The following is a 16,855-nucleotide window of genomic DNA, read 5'->3' as shown; positions in this document are numbered from 1 at the left end:
TCACACAAAACTCAAACCTAAGCAAATTTTAGTCAATGTTTCTATAGGTAGTGAACATGTATTTCTAATCCTCAATTTGAAGAGTGGTTGTTATGTTTGTCACCTGTTAAGTCAAATCTAGGTATGTAAGGATATTCTGTTGAGGTGAAGTAGGTTTTACATGTGAGTCTGTCTGGTCCCCATAGGTAGTGAATGTTGAAACAGCGGTTGGCATTGTATTTGTTCAGATAGCGACAGTCCATGTAATTGTAGTTTTTTCTAGGACAATGCTTTCTAATATGTCTGTGTTGTGTGGATTCAAATGACTAATCTTTCTTCGTTGTGTTTTTTAAAATTTTAACTTTTTTAAAGTAGAGAAGTCATTGATAAATTATTTTTTTAAACTTTTCTAGTCTGTTTAGCTGTTAGTTCAACACCAAGTTTCAGTGTTGAACTAGCGCAGCTAGTTTCAGAATTCTGATGCATCTGCACAAACATTTGGTTGTTCTTCCTGCTAAGCTCATAAATGCATTTCTCCGTTTTCAAACCTTCTATTAAAATCATGCCATGCATGAAAATTTGTTGATGCTTGAAAGAATAAGGCAAGATTCAGACTGCTTCACTGCATAGCACCTGTGTAACTGTATACGGAAATTATCTACCAGCTGCTTTAGAGTAGACAAAATAGTGGTCTCAGATGAAATCGTTTATTAAGTGAGGTTTATTTTTCCCTCCCAAAGTCAGCTTTTTTTTTTTTTAATATTTATTTTTATTTGAAAGGCAGATTGCAGCAAGAAGAGACAGAAGGATCTGCTATCTGCTGGTTCACTCTGCTTATGGCTGCAATGGTTAGAGTTTAGCTGATCTGAAGCCAGGAAGCAGGGACTTCATCTGGGTCTCCCACATGGGTGGGTTCAGGGTCATGCCATCCTTTGTTGCTTTCCCGGGTCATTAAGCAGGGAGCTGCATCAGGAGTGGAGCAGTTGGGACACAGACAGGTGCACATAGGGAATTCTGGTACCTGCAGGCAGAGGACCAGGATGCTATACAACCAACCGCTCCACTGTTCTTATAGTAGTAGTAGGAATTCTTTCAGGCATCATACAACTTTTTCTACCCCAGTCTTTGTTTGGGAGCCTCAAAATTCTCCCAGACATCCACTGCTGTTTACATCTGGGTTGTCTCCTCCTCCCTGGCTCCTGTCCCACTCTGGGTCTTAATTAGTGTGCTGTAGCCATTCTGCATTTAATGTAATTATTGGGATGGTTGAGTTTTAACTCCCATCTTGCTGTTTTCCTCCTGTTTGTCCCATCTTGTTTTTTATTCTTTTGTTTGTGTCTTCTTTTGGATTCTTTCTTTGGCTAAATGATTCCTCCACCCCCTGCCCCTTGCCTTATCAACTGTATCTCTTTTTTTTAGTAGCTGCTCTAGGCTTTAAAGTATACATCTTTATATGTTCAGTCTGTTCTTAAATAATGTTATACCACCTTTTGTGTAGTGGAAGAACCTTTATACCAGAATACACTGGTTGTGCTCCCTCTACTTTATGCTGTTCTTGTCTTATACTCTACTCAGTAGGGTTCATCTCACAAGATGCTATTCACATTTTTGCCAAAAATAGGCAGAAATCTGTGGTGGCTGCTGATTCCTGTTGCTCTTTACTTGGGTGTATATCCGGATTTCTATCTGGCATCATTTGCCTTTCTTTTTACTACTTTTCATTAAGATGGTGATGATGTGACTTGGTATAGTTTTTCTTATGTTTATTCTAGTTGGGGTTTGTTGAAGTTTTTGAATCTATGGGGTTTATGGTTTGTGTTAAGTTAGGAAATCTTTCAGCTTTTATTGCTTCAGATTTTTTTTTAAAGATTTATTTATTTTTATTACAAAGTCAGATATACAGAGAGGAGGAGAGACAGAGGAAGATCTTCTGTCCAATGATTCACTCCCCAAGTGAGCGCAATGGCCAGTGCTGCGCCGGTCTGAAGCCGGGAACCTGGTACCTCTTCCGGGTCTCCCACGCAGGTGCAAGGTCCTAAATCTTTGGGCCATCCTCGACTGCTTTCCCAGGCCACAAGCAGGGAGTTGGATGGGAAGTGGAGCTGCTGGGATTAGAACCGGCACCCATATGGGATTCCAGTGCGTTCAAGGTGAGGACTTTAGCCACTAGGCCACGCCGCTGGGCCCTGCTTCAGATTTTTAAGAAAGTATTTTTTATTTATTCAAAATACAGAATGAAGGTGAAGAAAAGATATAAGCAGAGAGAGATGGAGGGAGATATCTTCCATGAAGTGTGACTATGTTTCTGCTTCCTGTTCCTGTGGAGGACACTTATACCTTAATTTAACTGCTTAATGTTGCCTCCACATGCCATTAATACTATGTTCATTTTCTTCCTCTGTTTCAATTTAGGGGATTTTAATTTGTATGTTTCTAATATATTAATCTTTCCTTTTATTCATATTAATCTTTCCTGCTATTAATTTCAACCAGATATTTTAACTTATACATTTAGATACTGTGCTTTTCATCCCTGGAAATTTCATTTAGATCTTTTAAAATATTTCATGTTTCTCCTTATGAGGTAATATTTCCTTCTACCCCCTTAAATATAGAGTATGTTTGTAGGAAGTATTAGCAACCTTGTTTTCTGTCTCCATCATCTATGTCATTTCTGGGTCTCTTTCTATTGGCTGATTATTCTCTTGATTATTGATCATGTTTAGTTTCTAAGTTCTGTTGTGCCGGTTTCTGAAATCCCCAGATGATCATCAAGTTTGAAGTCCGTGCTAAGGCAAAAAGGTGGTTTATTCAAACAAACCTAGGTCTCCCAGCCACCTCCCCCAGCCCAGCATGGCTGGGCGGGGGAGGGGCAGCCGCTGCAGGATCCCCAGGAATAGCAAACAGCGAGCGCGGGAGCCAGAGAGAGAGCCCGAGAGAAAGACCCCCGAGAGCCCAAGCCCCCCAGGTTTTATACATTTCAGGCTATTAATTATACAGTCATGATCTAGCAGGCTTCTATTGGTGGGTTTGAAATTGGCAACTTTCAAAAAGTACAAATTGATGAGCTATAGGGCGGTGGATCTTATCAAACACCAGGTACCTCCTTCCTGAGGAGTGGTCTGCCTACGTGACCTGCCAAGTGTCCTGCCGGGTGTCACGTAGACTATCAGGGCTGGAGTTCACACAGCCCCTAGCCAAGCCATTAAGGCGGAATCACAAAAGGCAGAAAACTTCCAGGTTCTTCAGTTCTAGTAAGGTTTTCTTGTTTTTTGATTGGAGTTGGCTAACGTAAATTCTATGTTGACTGTTGTTATTGTATTCCTTTAAATAGTATTGAATATTTTCCTCTCTGGTACATAGTTGAGTAGAATCAGTTTAATCCTTGAAAGGGCTGATCCTAAGAATACTTTAACTAAAGGTGAGGTAGTCGCTCTCTAAGCTACATACTCTGGAAGATTCTGCCCACTGCCTTATATTTTACGGAATCTGTGCTCGCTGGTGGCAGGACAAGCTGTTCCAAGCCCTGTGGAGGCCCTTGGTATTTCTGCTGCTTTCTCATTGCAGTGACTCTCCAGGCGTGCTTTTATTCCTCTCACCGTGTGCAGATCAGAGGACAGCCAAAAACCCTAGCAGGCCATTTGGGAGTCTCTAGATCTCTCTGTGGCATTCCCACCTCGCTTGCATTCCCTCCAGGAATAATGGTTGCCTTTGTCTCCTTGAAATCAGATCTTCTCCAGCACTGCTGGGTGTGGTTTTGGTTTTCATTTCCTTTGCTGTGGCCTGGAAACCTGCATAGAGTAAGCTCATGTCATGTAGACCCTACCTTGGGTCTCCTCTTTTGTCTCAGGACTCACAATGTGGTGCTGCCCAATTTCCAGTGTGTGAAATCTGTCATTGCTTTAATTAATTAATTAATGGAAAGGCAGAGTTACAGAGCCAGAAGGAGAGGCAAAGAGAGAGAGAATCTTCCATCTGCTGACTGACTTCCCAAATGGCCTCAGTAGTTGGCATTGTGCTGGTATGAAGCTGCGATCCCAGAGCTTCCTGCAGGTCTCCCGTGTGTGCAGGGCCCCTAGGATTGGGCCAGCCTCTGCTGCTTTCCCAGGCCGTAAGTAGGGAGATGGATCAGAAGTAGAACAGCCCATATGAGACTATTACTGCAGGCAGGGGCTAAGCTTGCTGTTACCACTGTGCCAGCCCCTGAAATCCATAGTTTCTTACCTTTTTGTCCAATTTTCTGATTGTTCCTAAGTGAAAAGGGAAATTAATTTATATTGGTCCATTTTAGCTGGAAGTAGAACTCAAATCACCTTTTCCACCTCCACCCCGGCTTTATTTTTTTTCCTACTTGGAAAAGTCATCTAAAGGTAGTAATTTATTAACAAATTAACACAACAGACCTCTTCAGAATAATTTTTAATATCCTAAGTATTATAATTTAGGGTTCTAAATTACTTCTAATACCCTCTATATTTTAAATAACAACGGTGTCATACATTAGGCAATTTCAATTATACTTTGTGAAAGCAGGAAAGAAACTACAGCCCAATACCAGAAAATGATGAAATGACAACTTTACTCCAGCTATAAGCAACTGTTTAGGTTGTCTTGTACTACCTTGTAGTTAATACTGCTGGGAGAAAAACAACCAGTAGGAGGTAGACATTCTGGGCCTCGTTAATGCCAAAGTTGTGTTAACAGGTGTGCCAGCATGGTTGCCTATTCTATTTTTTTAGACTTTTTTTTTTTTTTTTTTTTTTTTACTTTTTTCCTTTTAAGATAAGTGAGAAAGGCAGGGGACTGCAGGCTGGAACATGTCAGCCATCCTGGCCCCCAGGAGGGGGTGCTATATACTGCCTGGAGAAAGGGGTCTAGGTGTATGGGAATAGGAGCAGCTAAGGGCATGTTTGACAGGGAAGGAATGACTTCTAGAGTCTTCCACGGACCAGGCCGCTGCACTCACAGGTAGGAGAGGGAACTGAGATGGGATGGCTTAGAGGAGGGAAATTGGAGGGTATGTGCAGGTCAGGCAAGGCACCTGCCTATTTGAGAGGCCTGGGCTGGGTAGCATCACCTGCCACTTGCTGGCACGTGCAAAAGCTGGGGCTGGGGGGCATGTCTAGCTGGGCTAGGCCGCAGTACCCACCCACGAGTGTCAGAGGAGGGGAGTGGGACACATCAGTTTGGGCCACAACAACCACCAGAGAACCAGGTCTGGGGGGCAAATTCTGTAGGGGACTTGCGTGACTACAACACCTTCCAGTTTACATGGAGAGCTGGGCTGAGCCAGGCTGGACTGCAGAACTCACCTGACACTTAATAGGAGCCAGGGCTTGAAGGGGGCCAGAATGGGCCACGTTGCAGTATCCGCCAGCACCTGCAAGGGCCAGGACTGAGAGTAGACTATGCCAACCAGGGCTGCAGCACCCACCAACACATATGATATCCAGGGCTGGGAGTGGGCCTCATAGGGGAACTTGGGGAACTGTCCTGTTAGGCTGTAGCTCCTGCTGGTGGAGTACAAGAGCTGGAGCTGGGAGCAGGCCAGGCCAGGCAGGGCTGCAGCATCTGTCAGCAAACATGTAGGCCAGCCAGGTCTGGCAGCAAGTTGGGCTGAGCTAAGCGACAGCACCCATGGTTGTACATGAGAACCAGATGTGATGCAGAACCAACTGGGCTAGGCCACAGTCATGCTGGCACATGCAAAACCGAGGCTTAGGGTAGTTGTTGTGGTAGTTATTGGGAGTTGCACTCACTAGGCTGTGGCTCCCACTAACATGGGCGAAGACCAAGCCTGTGGCTGACCTGAGCTATGCTAGGTGGGCAGTTTGTGTGATAGATGGGACTGGAGGCAAAATTTGAGAGGCAGCTGCATCCACCGGTATATATATTGGCTGGTGCATGTGACAGACTGAACCTGTCCTTGCACTAGCTAATGCACACAAGAATTAAGTGTGAGGTCACCCCAGGCAAAGTGCTAGAGTTGGGGACTGGACCTCCTCAGTCACTGATGCCTGTGCAGTAGACAGCATGACAGGAAGCGCAGCAGACGTGACAGGAACTCATCTATACTAGCAGAGGATGTTGGGTGCCTTGTCAGAGGACAGAAAGCAGTGGACATCTCTCCTTGCCACGCTTTACAACGTGTTCCTGGACCTGTGGGTGTACTGAGGTGGACTTGGTCAGCCAACAGACTTTGGAAAGATTTTCTCAACCCTGGTGCAATGAAGCCAGCAATGTCTCAGAACTATCAAAACCACTCAAGTAACACCCTTGGCATACTGTTCCCCACATTAGGACCTCTAAGGTATCATCAAATAACTGTTCCCCCATCCCCAGGTTCTGATGTGGTTTGATAGCAAAGAGTGCCCCCCCCCCCCGCCCCCAACAGCCACTGAGGATACAGAAGAAAAAAAATGGAAACATTTGTCCCACCCACCTTCCTCCATTCCTGTACTTTCCCCACCCTAATCAGAGACCTACATGGGCATGCATGTGTCTCAAATATGTAAACAATGTCAAAAATAAAATAAAATTTTAAAGAATGGCACTTTTAGCATCTCTCCAGGTTGTGGTTCCTTTGAGGGAGGGGACAGGGGTAGTGTGATCATTTCTTTCCTCACATTCTAATCCTGTGGCTGATTAGATTTATTTTAATGGACATCATGGAAACCTGAAACTTTAAGGGTAAAGGAAAGCATAGTGGTCCCTGGTCCTCTCTTGTCAGTATCCAAATGAGAGAGCGAGAGACAAGGGGCAGTCTGAGAGTCCACGATCCACCCAGGCAAGCAGGCCAGGACCCCTTCACAGGGCTACCCTGCCTTCCCTCACTCAAAACGGCTCCTCTTGGCTGCTGTCTTGCCAGAGGAAGGGGTGGGATATAAATTCAGGGCTTACAGACTCAGTTCTCTTTTATTATTGCAAATCTGTCTCACTATCCTTAGTGCTTATGCATATGGTATTTCCCTCTCAATGTCAACGTTATTTACAGTATAAACAAAATGATGTTGCATGGGTTTTAGAAAATGAAGTAGGCATTTTTCTTCTATTTTTCAAAAAGACCTAGTGATAGTAATCAGACTGGGAAGAGAGAATTGGATAAAACTAAATCTGGTAAATTTTTATTGATGTGAGAATAATCAATAAATGAAAATACATATTAATACATACAGTATATATTGTAAGTATCTCAGGCATGTAGGCAGCCTACTGTGCCAAGCATCTAGGACAAAGTTGGCACTTGGCATTTTGGAAAATGTGAATGTTGGGTTGAGTGAAATGCTGGTTACAAGGTCGAGTACCAGATTAGAAGAGGAGTGAATACACAGCACTGACCTCCATGGCAGTGGGACTTTGTTTAGCAGGTGCAGTCCTGCCATGCTGCAGGAAGAGATGAATTTAAGGGGATCAGATTGTGGCCCAGAGCATGGATATTGAAAGGAATGTGGTGGAGTGGAATCAGGAAGGAAGTGAAGTTAGGGCCCACCAAGACAGGGAGAGCAGCAGAAAGGAATATTTCTTCAAGCAAGGAGAAAGTTCTTGCTTCCTTGCTCCTGAAATGGATATTAAAGTTGAGTGGAAGATCTTGTGGAGGCAGAAGATACCAGTGGTAATCTGTTAATGAGAGGCCTTCTTGTGACAGATTAATTTAAACAAGTTCAAACTAGTCAGCCCCTTAGTATTGTCAGCCTTCAAGCACTAGGTACCAACTGAGAGGGTGTTTCAGGGATTTCTATGATGTTATATAAATTAAGGTGAAGTGTCTGTTCTTCATATAAGTAAAACAGCAGCTAAACCGAGAGCCATTATGAATGCAACTCAGAATTTACCAAAGAAAAATGTCCTAGATCTTAACGTTCATCACGTATTATTGGAGTTTCTTCTGAAATCTAACCTAAAATTACTGTGACCTTCAGATTCACTTCATCTTCTAATTAGAATCACTTTTTCACTTACTAGCCTGTGTGTTTGTCTAATTGCCCTCTCAACACAACTCCCTGCAGTGCACCTGCTTGCACACTCTGTCTGAGGGGAGGGCAAGAATAGGAATGTAGGCATCGAATCCCAGGGAAAGCGTGTTAGTTTTGTCTGTAAAATTCCGCTTTGGTTATTGCAGAGTCACACAGATTTGTTCAGCAGTTACTTCTGCAGCTAACTGGCCTGATTACCCAGTAATGTTTCAGTCCCTCTTCCCTTACTGCTCCTTTGGGAAGTGATCCGTGCAGTGAAGAGCCCAGGCTTGGAGTCAGGCCTCTGGGTTCCAGCCCAAGCCCGGCCTTTCTTTGTGACAATCCCTAACTCCCCATGTCCAGCTTCCTTATCCATAAGTTAGAGGGAACAATTGTACTTAGGGCAATTTTTGGGTCATTGTAAAATCTCAGTAAAAATTAGCCTAGAATTAGAACTAGTTGTTTAATTCTTCTTCACTGACATTATTTAAGTATCTGCAAGCCTCTAGATTTAAGTAATGGACATGCTTTCTGAGTGTTACAGTAATAGACTCTGAGTGCTTCAGATGGAAGCAGTAGGGAAAGACCTTGTGTGTAGTGGCACTGTAGAACTGTCAGTAGATGAGCATAGTTAATTGCCTTGCAAACATTATCTGTAAACCAGTGTTGGCTAAATTGTAAGAGGATAATAGTTTTAACTATGTAAGATACCATTTTCCCAGTGAGAGACTGCGGTTGGGTTTTCTTTCTTGTTCTTCTTTGTTAATACACCTTTTAAAAAAAAAAAACTCCAACTAATGAAAGTATTGATGTTATATTCCATGAACTGAACCATAATATTTGACATTGGAGCTCTCTTGAGTCCTCTGGTTTCACCTTGCTTTTGTGTAGGTTACTGTGTTCTGAAGTGGGAATGCCAGGGTGTGTGTTGTGGGTATTTCTGGCCTTTGGTTTTCACATGCCAGTTTTGTACTGGTGCTTGCCATGTATGTTGGAGTCATGACTACTTATTTTGTTTCTTGAACTTCAGGATTTTTTTTTTCCTATTGAAGTTTTTTTTTCTTTATAATTTCTATAATGTAAGGTTCTGCTTTGCACACAATTTCAAGCTAAATATTAAAACCTGGTGAAAACTGGAAATTAGTTGTCTGAAATAGAGGTCTCTGCTGCAACATTTATGGATACCTAAGTATTTGAAAATTAAATTTTGTAATATGTTTACGTTTATGCATTTACAGTTTATTTGTTGGTGTTTCCTAACATTTGTGCCACTTCAGAAAAAAGTTTTTGTCGTTTATTATAGAAGGACCTATACAAGAATAGTTTTACATAGACAAAGGCACTATTTGTTATTATTTTTATTTCAGAGTTCCATTATTCCGTTAGCTGTTAGTCTAACTCTAGACATGCATTTATTCCATTTGTAAATGGAATCCTTCATTTTTGCAGCTGTGCAATTAGAGACAGCCCTGAACCTTCTGGGTCCTGATGTTTTTAGTCTTAAGTTTAATTATGTGTTATACAGGGTTGATATGTCTTCCCAGTTCCTGCTGTTTGAAAAATGACACAAAATTGTTTTTCTGTTTGAGAAAATTAAAGTTTGTGAAATGTATGTGAACCTGTTTTCAGTCACGAGATGAATATGAAGAAAAGGTTGTGTTTCCTTCCCTCTTAGCCTTGGCCAACATTCTGAGGCTGCGGAGTGACTCCTGGCAGGCTTAGGTTTAGATTCTATCGGGCTGCTGCTTTTTACACCAGAAGCAGAGGGTCACAGCGTTGGTGTTGACGGTACTGCCTTATTTTTTTTACAAAGAGCTTTGGGATGGCCTTGTGTGCTCCTTTAATTTGTTAAGGAAATTCTTTTTTTAAAGTGCTCATAGTGTTGATGGCTGCCTGTTAGCATCATGGGAAGTTCATTTTACTTCTGGTTGGGAAATCCTTTGTGGAGGATGCCTTGCTGTCAGAGAATCCTCTGGGAGTATCTCCATTTTCGTGGTAATAAGTACTTGCAGAGGGATCTCTAGACTGTTGGACCTAGGAATTTTGAGTTCTTCCAGTGATGGCCATTTGTGCTTAGCTCAAGTCCACCCCTCGGCAATGCTGGTTAAGAGTGAGACACCGCTGTTCAGACTGAGTGCATCCATACTCTTTTCTTATTTGCTAAGCAGAAGATGGTACCAGTGCCTGTGAGCTGCTGGCTGGCACCCTGGCAGAGCAGGAGTGTGTGAGTGCTGTTCACTTTCCCACCCTGTGAGTCTCATCCTTTCCTCTGTGTTTTGGCACCACTGCCAGACTCCTACATTGAAATCCTTCAGGACCGTCATCAGTTGGGTGGATGATAGCATTATTGCAAAGGGTCTGTCCAGTTCTTTTGTATTTTGTTTTTTTGTCACCTTAGTGTATGTCTGTCGTGATGGGGACATAGTCTGGTGATGATGATGATGATGATGATGACGACAACGTAAAAAGATGCAGTGCCTATCAAAGCAAGACTAGAGGTTGGACTTTAGTGACTCTGACTGCCAGTGCTGTCAGCCTGGTGCTGCTTGAGCTGTTGTTTTGACAAGTAGATGTGGCCTGGTCTTGTGGCGCCACTTGTGTTTCCTCACAGTTCTTCCTGTGGGTTGCTTCTTTGTATGGCATAATAGTGCCGTCTGCCACACCTCTGTTACGGAGTGAAGAGAAAGCTGCCATTTGCCCAGTGCATTGCAGAAGTAGAAGGATTTAAAACAACAAACCCATGAGGCTTGGTTGGCAAAAGGCAGGCAATCTCCAGAATGCCTCTCCTACTGTCCTCTTCTGCATTGAGAGTTTTGCATCCCAAAAAAGGAAGTGTGCATGGTCGAGAGACAGGCAGAGAATGCTTTGGAGAGGAGGCTCCTCTTACTTTCATAAACTGGGGGGGCGTTAGAACATCCCTGCCATCATCAGACTGAAGTTGTATGTCCTCCAATAGAGGAGGGTGACCTTTCTAGTTATGAACAGTGGTTACATTTTAGGGCTGGGACCAAAACTCACATCTACAGCACATCTTCCTTAACTGTCAAGTTTCATCTCCTTTGTGTGCTGTTGCTGAGCAAGGTCCTTGAATTGGTTGTATTTTTTCTTTGCTTTTAAATTTAGTGTCATGGCTGAAAATTCTTTGTGTACTGGAGAGCACTTTGATGTTAGAATCCTTGAGGTCACAGTTAATTCTATCTGTAGGCTCATGTGGCTGCACGTCATAGCCTTGTCTTTTACTTTGTGAATATTTAGATTCAATTCCAGTGAGATAGCCAGGCACTTGCTCCCTTTGTTGAAATATTTGCATGTGTTTCTGCTGTTGTTAAGAAACTATGTTGTGGCTAGCTTGGGATATGTAAGCTTATTACCACTGGTCCTAGGCCCTCCGTCCACTTCCAATCTAGAACTACAGTGGAAGCTTGAGAGAAAAAGCAGAACAGGAATTCAGGATTCTTAAGAGCAAATGTCAGTGGAGGAAACTTAAATCTAGGTTTGTGTACTGTCTTTTCTGGGTTCCTTATAAAATATTTGTTGCCTGGTTACTGGTCTGGGACTGTTTGATGAAGGAGATTCATGTGTAAGACCCCTAAGGTAAGAAGGGCTTTGCATAAAAAATTGCCGGCCCAGGATAACATATCCAGCAAAGCTTTCCTTTGTCTTTGAAAAGGAAATAAAATTCTTCCACAGTAAAGAAATTAAAAGAATTTGCCTCTTTCAAACCTGCCCTACAAATGATACTGAAAGTTGTTCTCTTGATAGAGAAGAGGAATAGCAGCCACCAAAACTAAAGGCAAATGTGAAAAACATCCCGGTAAAATGACAACAGAAGACTCAATGAATAACCCATTGCTAAGATGACCAAATTACCACCCATACATATTAACCCTGAATGTAAATGGCTTAAGCTCAATCAACGTCATAGATTAGTAGACTGGATTAAAAAGCAAAACCCATCAGTTATTTGTTGTCTACAGGAAACACATTTCACCAACAAAAATCGGCGGAAACTATATCATTGATTTTGATTTTTTGTTGTTGTTTATTTCATCTCTTCAAAACACTTTATTCTGATTAAATTCTTCAGTGACTCATAGATCAGAGAGTAGCATCATTTTCTTCAAGAAGGTTCTTGATTTTAATTTCTTCAGCGACTCATTAGTCATTCAATAACATTATTTAACTTCATGGTGTTGTTAATTTCTTTTTTCTTTCTGTTGTTGAGTTTGTTCCGTGGCTTTTCATTTAAGGGGATGTATAGTAACTGTGTAATGGAGACTGTCATATTTAGTAGCATGTTATTTAACTTCATGGCATTGTAAATTTCTATTCTTAGTATTGTTGATTTTGTATTGTGGCTTTTCATTTAAGGGGATGTACAGTAACTGTGAAATGGAGACTAACATATCCAGATGTGAGGATACAATGTAATATGCATCTCTACTTCCAGACTAAAGATGGACTTACAATGAAACTGTTTACTGTATGACAATAGGATGCTGGACTCTCTGCCATTGTCCATGCCCACAATGATGGACATGAATATGTATGAAGAACTATACTTTAGTAAAGATATTTGGGAAATCCCAGGGCTAGAATTGGGGAGGGGATATGGGAAACACCAAGGGCCTATGGAACTGTGTCATAAAATGATAATAATAATAATAATAAAAGATTTAAAAAAATTTTTAAAAAGAAGAGCTTTAAAGACAGACACCCTATTCCCCCCAAAGCATGTGGGTGAGCACCTCCTGTTATTTGGGGGGCCTAAAGCCCCAACTGTCAGGAGCAGAACTGAATAACAGCATGTTTAGGTATGAGAACAATATTTAACCTCATAAAGCAAAACAATTTAAAAAAAGGATTTTTTTAGAGGAAAGATGTTTCTTAAGGATGGAAATAATCAAAACCTTTAAACTTCATCTAATTATGAACTTTAAGATCAATAACTGTGATCTAGATAATTATAAATGGCAAACAAGCAAGCTATTGAGTTATAGAGTTTTACTTTTCCTGAGAAATAATTGTGAATATTGATACTACATAACTTATGGACTTTGTGTTAAGGTCATCATTAAATTGACATGAATTTCTCATATTAAATTTATATGGTACTGACAATCACACCCACCATTGGATCCAGCTTCCTTCCTTTGCCCTGACTTAGCTTTAGATTCAGAGTTTTTATGGGTGTATGATAAATGAGCTGTTTACTAATTTTTTGCTGGCATGAAATACAAATTTGAATGATTGGAATTTGTTCTGTGGGACATCTGGCTCATCCTTGTTTTTGTTTGTTAAACAGGAAAAGGACCAGCGCAGCCTAGACATAAACACTGCCAAGTGCATGTTGGGACTGTTATTAGGAAAAATTTGGCCCCTTTTTCCAGTTTTTCACCAGTTCTTAGAGGTATCAAATTGTTATTTTATGAAATATATGTATGTTTGCTTAGAACTACCAAATACATTTTAACCATTTTATGTAATTTTTTGTTGTACTTTTCTGCCTGTAGGAATTCTGGTGACATACTTGCTGTCAGTTCAGCAATGACTTCTCTTCTCGGAGCGCATCTGTGTATGCGTGTCGCGTTGTGTTGCTTCACCCCACGTTGCAGATGTCAGAACGGCCACAGCTCTGTCCCGTTCTCTCCTTTCTCATCCCCGCTTTAAAAGCTACATTTTGTCTAGATTTTCCCTGTTCTTTATAACAATAGAGAAGATTGACCTTCTTTTGGAGGAATTTTCACTTTTATTAAGTAAAAGTTAAACAGTTGTCTACCTTCTTATCAAAAATCAGTTTATAGTCACTTCTTATCCACTTTTAGTCTGCAAGGAACTTGGGGACCCTAGCTCAATCTAGTCCCAGGTAAACTGCCAGTATCTCCTTTGGTTTAAATTTTCTTCAGATTTGTATTGGAAATAATCCACCACTTTACTCCATCATGGCTTTTTGCTGAAGTATTAGTGACCAAAGATTCTGGGTTTGTTGAAATGTCATCATGCAAGACCTGGAAGAATCTGAGATATAAGTTTGATATTTGGGTGTTCTTGTGTTCTTGTATCTTGTCTAAGCCATGTTTTTAAAAAAATGCCTTTAGCTTACAAAGATGTGTATGTTGGCTCTCCCAAAAAATCCTGGACCTCACCTTGGCTCCAACTTCCCTCTTGAAGTAATGTTTTCTACAGCTTATATGTAATGGTCCAGAAAAACTTAGCAACTTATACACTTCCTTGAGGACTGTTAATAAAATTGCTTTTTACTATAAAGAAGTATTTGTTTAGATGCTCATTCGTAACCACATTCCATGTGTGGTTGTTCTGACTTCTCAGTTAGCCCCATGAGATAAGTTAGCACTATTTGGAAAAGGAAATTGATTCTTGCTCTCTGCAAGCACAGCAGGATCTGAGCTCGAGTATGAAGACATTGCCAGTTTGCCTTAGTACAATTCCAGGAGCACTGTCTCAACTATTTGGAGACTAGTTTTTGTTTTTTAGGTGTTTAGAAAGTTAAAAGAAAGCAGTAATTCTTTCATTTCTGCTTTTCTTGTGTTTGCAAGTCTTTAAAGTCTTCGACTTGACTTTCTTGGTTTTTTTATGTGCTTGTTTTATTTCATGATATTTCTTGATTTTAGTGGTGAGGATTTACAAATTGTTGGCTCCAGATTTTATTTCTAAATTTATATAGTTAGACAAGAACATTGTATTTACAAAATACACCATGGCTAATTTCTTGTCTAAGAGGAATAAAAATACTATGGCATGGCTGTTCTGATTTCTTTTATGATGAGATTCAAGTTTTGAATTACTAGAATAGTCATTTTCTTCTCTTGCATAGGCATCTAGCTCTAAGACTGCTTGTAGCACTTCAGGGTTTTAATTGAGTGGCCCATGCTGCGTGTGCTTCAAGCCAATGAACAGTGCCGATCATGGCAGGGATTAGTAATGGGTGCTATGTATGAATTATATAGATGCTCTCTCTTACTCTTTGCAGTGTCTCTGTGAAGTAGATGTTGTCCCCATTTTATACAGAAGAGCTTTGCTGTTTAAGAAATTTTACTTCTGGAGATACACAATTGTTTCTTTGATGTGCTTGCCATTTTGTGTTGCTGTAGTATTTTTGTAATCAAAACTGTCATCTTAAGTTCTATTGCTCTCATTCCCGATCCTCCTAGATTGATACTTGACACCTCAGGTGGAAAGAGGCTCCCCACATGAACATTATGAAGTTGATTCATATAGCAATTTAAATCCTCCCATGTGTTCATTTCCAGTGTTAGTAATTGATATTACTTTCCCCTTCACCAGCAATCAAAATACAAAGTTATTAACAAAGACCAGTGGTGCAATGTGCTAGAGTTTAGCCGAACAATTAATCTCGACCTCAGCAACTACGACGAAGACGGAGCATGTGAGTACCAGGGCCAAGCAGGCATGCCCTCCTCCCCATCCGTGTACATTTGCCTGTCTTAGTCTCCTCAAAAACAGCCTTGGAGCCACTTGTTTCCTCTCTCTCCCCAGGGCCAGTTTTGTTGGACGAGTTTGTGGAGTGGTATAAAGACAAACAGATGTCGTAGGACTTCATGCACAGCAGCGAGAGAGTCACTGTTACCACAGTCATGTCAACCGTTAGCCATAAACTGCTGTTTGTATCAAAGCGCATGCTGCTTTCCTTGTACTGTCTCCCTTTGGCAGGGATGTTTTGGTGTTTGCTATTGACTGGACCGGCTCTGTTTGCTGTGTAGCATTGTTCTCTTGAACGGCTGCTTTGCAGTTTGTATTTACACTACAGATTGGTGAATTTGCCAACGTCCTCACTGTGATTATGTGTATATTGCTGTTTAAATTTTGTATATGTGTATAAAAAGAAAAAGCTTCACCTAGAGATTATTTCTGCAAAAATGTATTGTACAAATAATTTTGTGGCATATTTCTAGTCCCTTTTTTTTTTTTCAAATGAACCTATTATACTTCATTTGGTCTCAAATGTAGCATTTCAGAAGATGAGACAAAACAACTTTAGCATGAGCAAACATTGCCAGAATTAACCTTATTGTCAAAGAGGCTGTTTTGGAAGGAGGTGGGAGTCATAATTCTTCAGTGGCATAGGCCAAATACCATTTGGTTTACCTAGCAATTTTAGTGTCTTAGAATGATGAAGTTGAAGACTTAAAACATGCCACCTGTCATCTCCGCCATGTGAGGCCCAGGATTTGGCTCTGCAGTGTTAAAACTGTAGTAGTTTGAATTTAGACACAAATGAACAAATTAAAGTTGTATCTTTTTATTTTTTTAATTGGATTTTAAATTCTTATAAGCATTATTTAATAGTTTTTCCCCCGAACCACCCTCCCCTTTTCTTTGTTTTTTGTTTTTGCATTCTTCTAGCCAGTGTTGGATCTGCTGATGCTTTCTATGCCACTCTAAGTAAAATTTATTTTGCCTCCCCCGTGAAAACCTAACGGTTTGCTGGCCATTTATAACTAACTGCTGAGCACTTTTAGTTGTGGCTTGTATTTTTAGTTAAGCTTTTATGGTGTCTAATTTTCTAGGTTTTCTGTTTTGTTTTGAAAAAGAGCTGTGAGAAGTGTTCGGTTTCATTTTAGTTTGTTTTCTTGGTTTTGTTTCTTTCATGCTAGACTTTTCCTAGCAGCATGTCCATTGCTGGCAGTGGACACAAAACCACCAGCATTGAGCTAACCTATTACATGGTAGGACCTTTCCTGGAGGGGCCATTTGTCATTGCCTGAGTCTTGTACAGAAGGGGGGCAACCGTTATTTATGTGGATGAGGAAATAAGAGTAATAACAGAATGATAGTTTTAGATTTGTGTTTTATGGTTGTTCTTTTTTCTTCTTTTTCTTTCTTTTTTCTTCTTGAGAAATGTGTAAATAACATGTTTTTGCCCAACTATCTGGTGCTATTGA

The 16,855-nt window shown here is 40.9% G+C and overlaps 1 protein-coding gene across 6 annotated transcripts in view; it reads left to right on the top strand.

Annotated features, from left to right (window-relative positions):
• DCUN1D4 (defective in cullin neddylation 1 domain containing 4) overlaps nt 1-15,813 on the top strand; it is a 77,854-nt gene extending 62,041 nt beyond the window's left edge. For all 6 annotated transcript variants that reach the window (XM_004579108.3, XM_058670108.1, XM_012931367.2 and 3 more), the window contains 3 exons: nt 13,237-13,341; nt 15,237-15,339; nt 15,450-15,813. In XM_004579108.3, the coding sequence (XP_004579165.2) occupies nt 13,237-13,341; nt 15,237-15,339; nt 15,450-15,505 (264 nt within the window). In that variant the 3' untranslated portion in view covers nt 15,506-15,813. The remainder of the gene's footprint in view (nt 1-13,236; nt 13,342-15,236; nt 15,340-15,449) is intronic.
• Nucleotides 15,814-16,855: the final 1,042 nt, after the last annotated feature.

The sequence above is a fragment of the Ochotona princeps genome, chromosome 11, assembly GCF_030435755.1.
Source record: "Ochotona princeps isolate mOchPri1 chromosome 11, mOchPri1.hap1, whole genome shotgun sequence".
In the NCBI taxonomy this organism is placed as follows: Eukaryota; Metazoa; Chordata; class Mammalia; order Lagomorpha; family Ochotonidae; genus Ochotona; species Ochotona princeps.
This window is presented reverse-complemented; position numbering and strand designations above follow the sequence as displayed.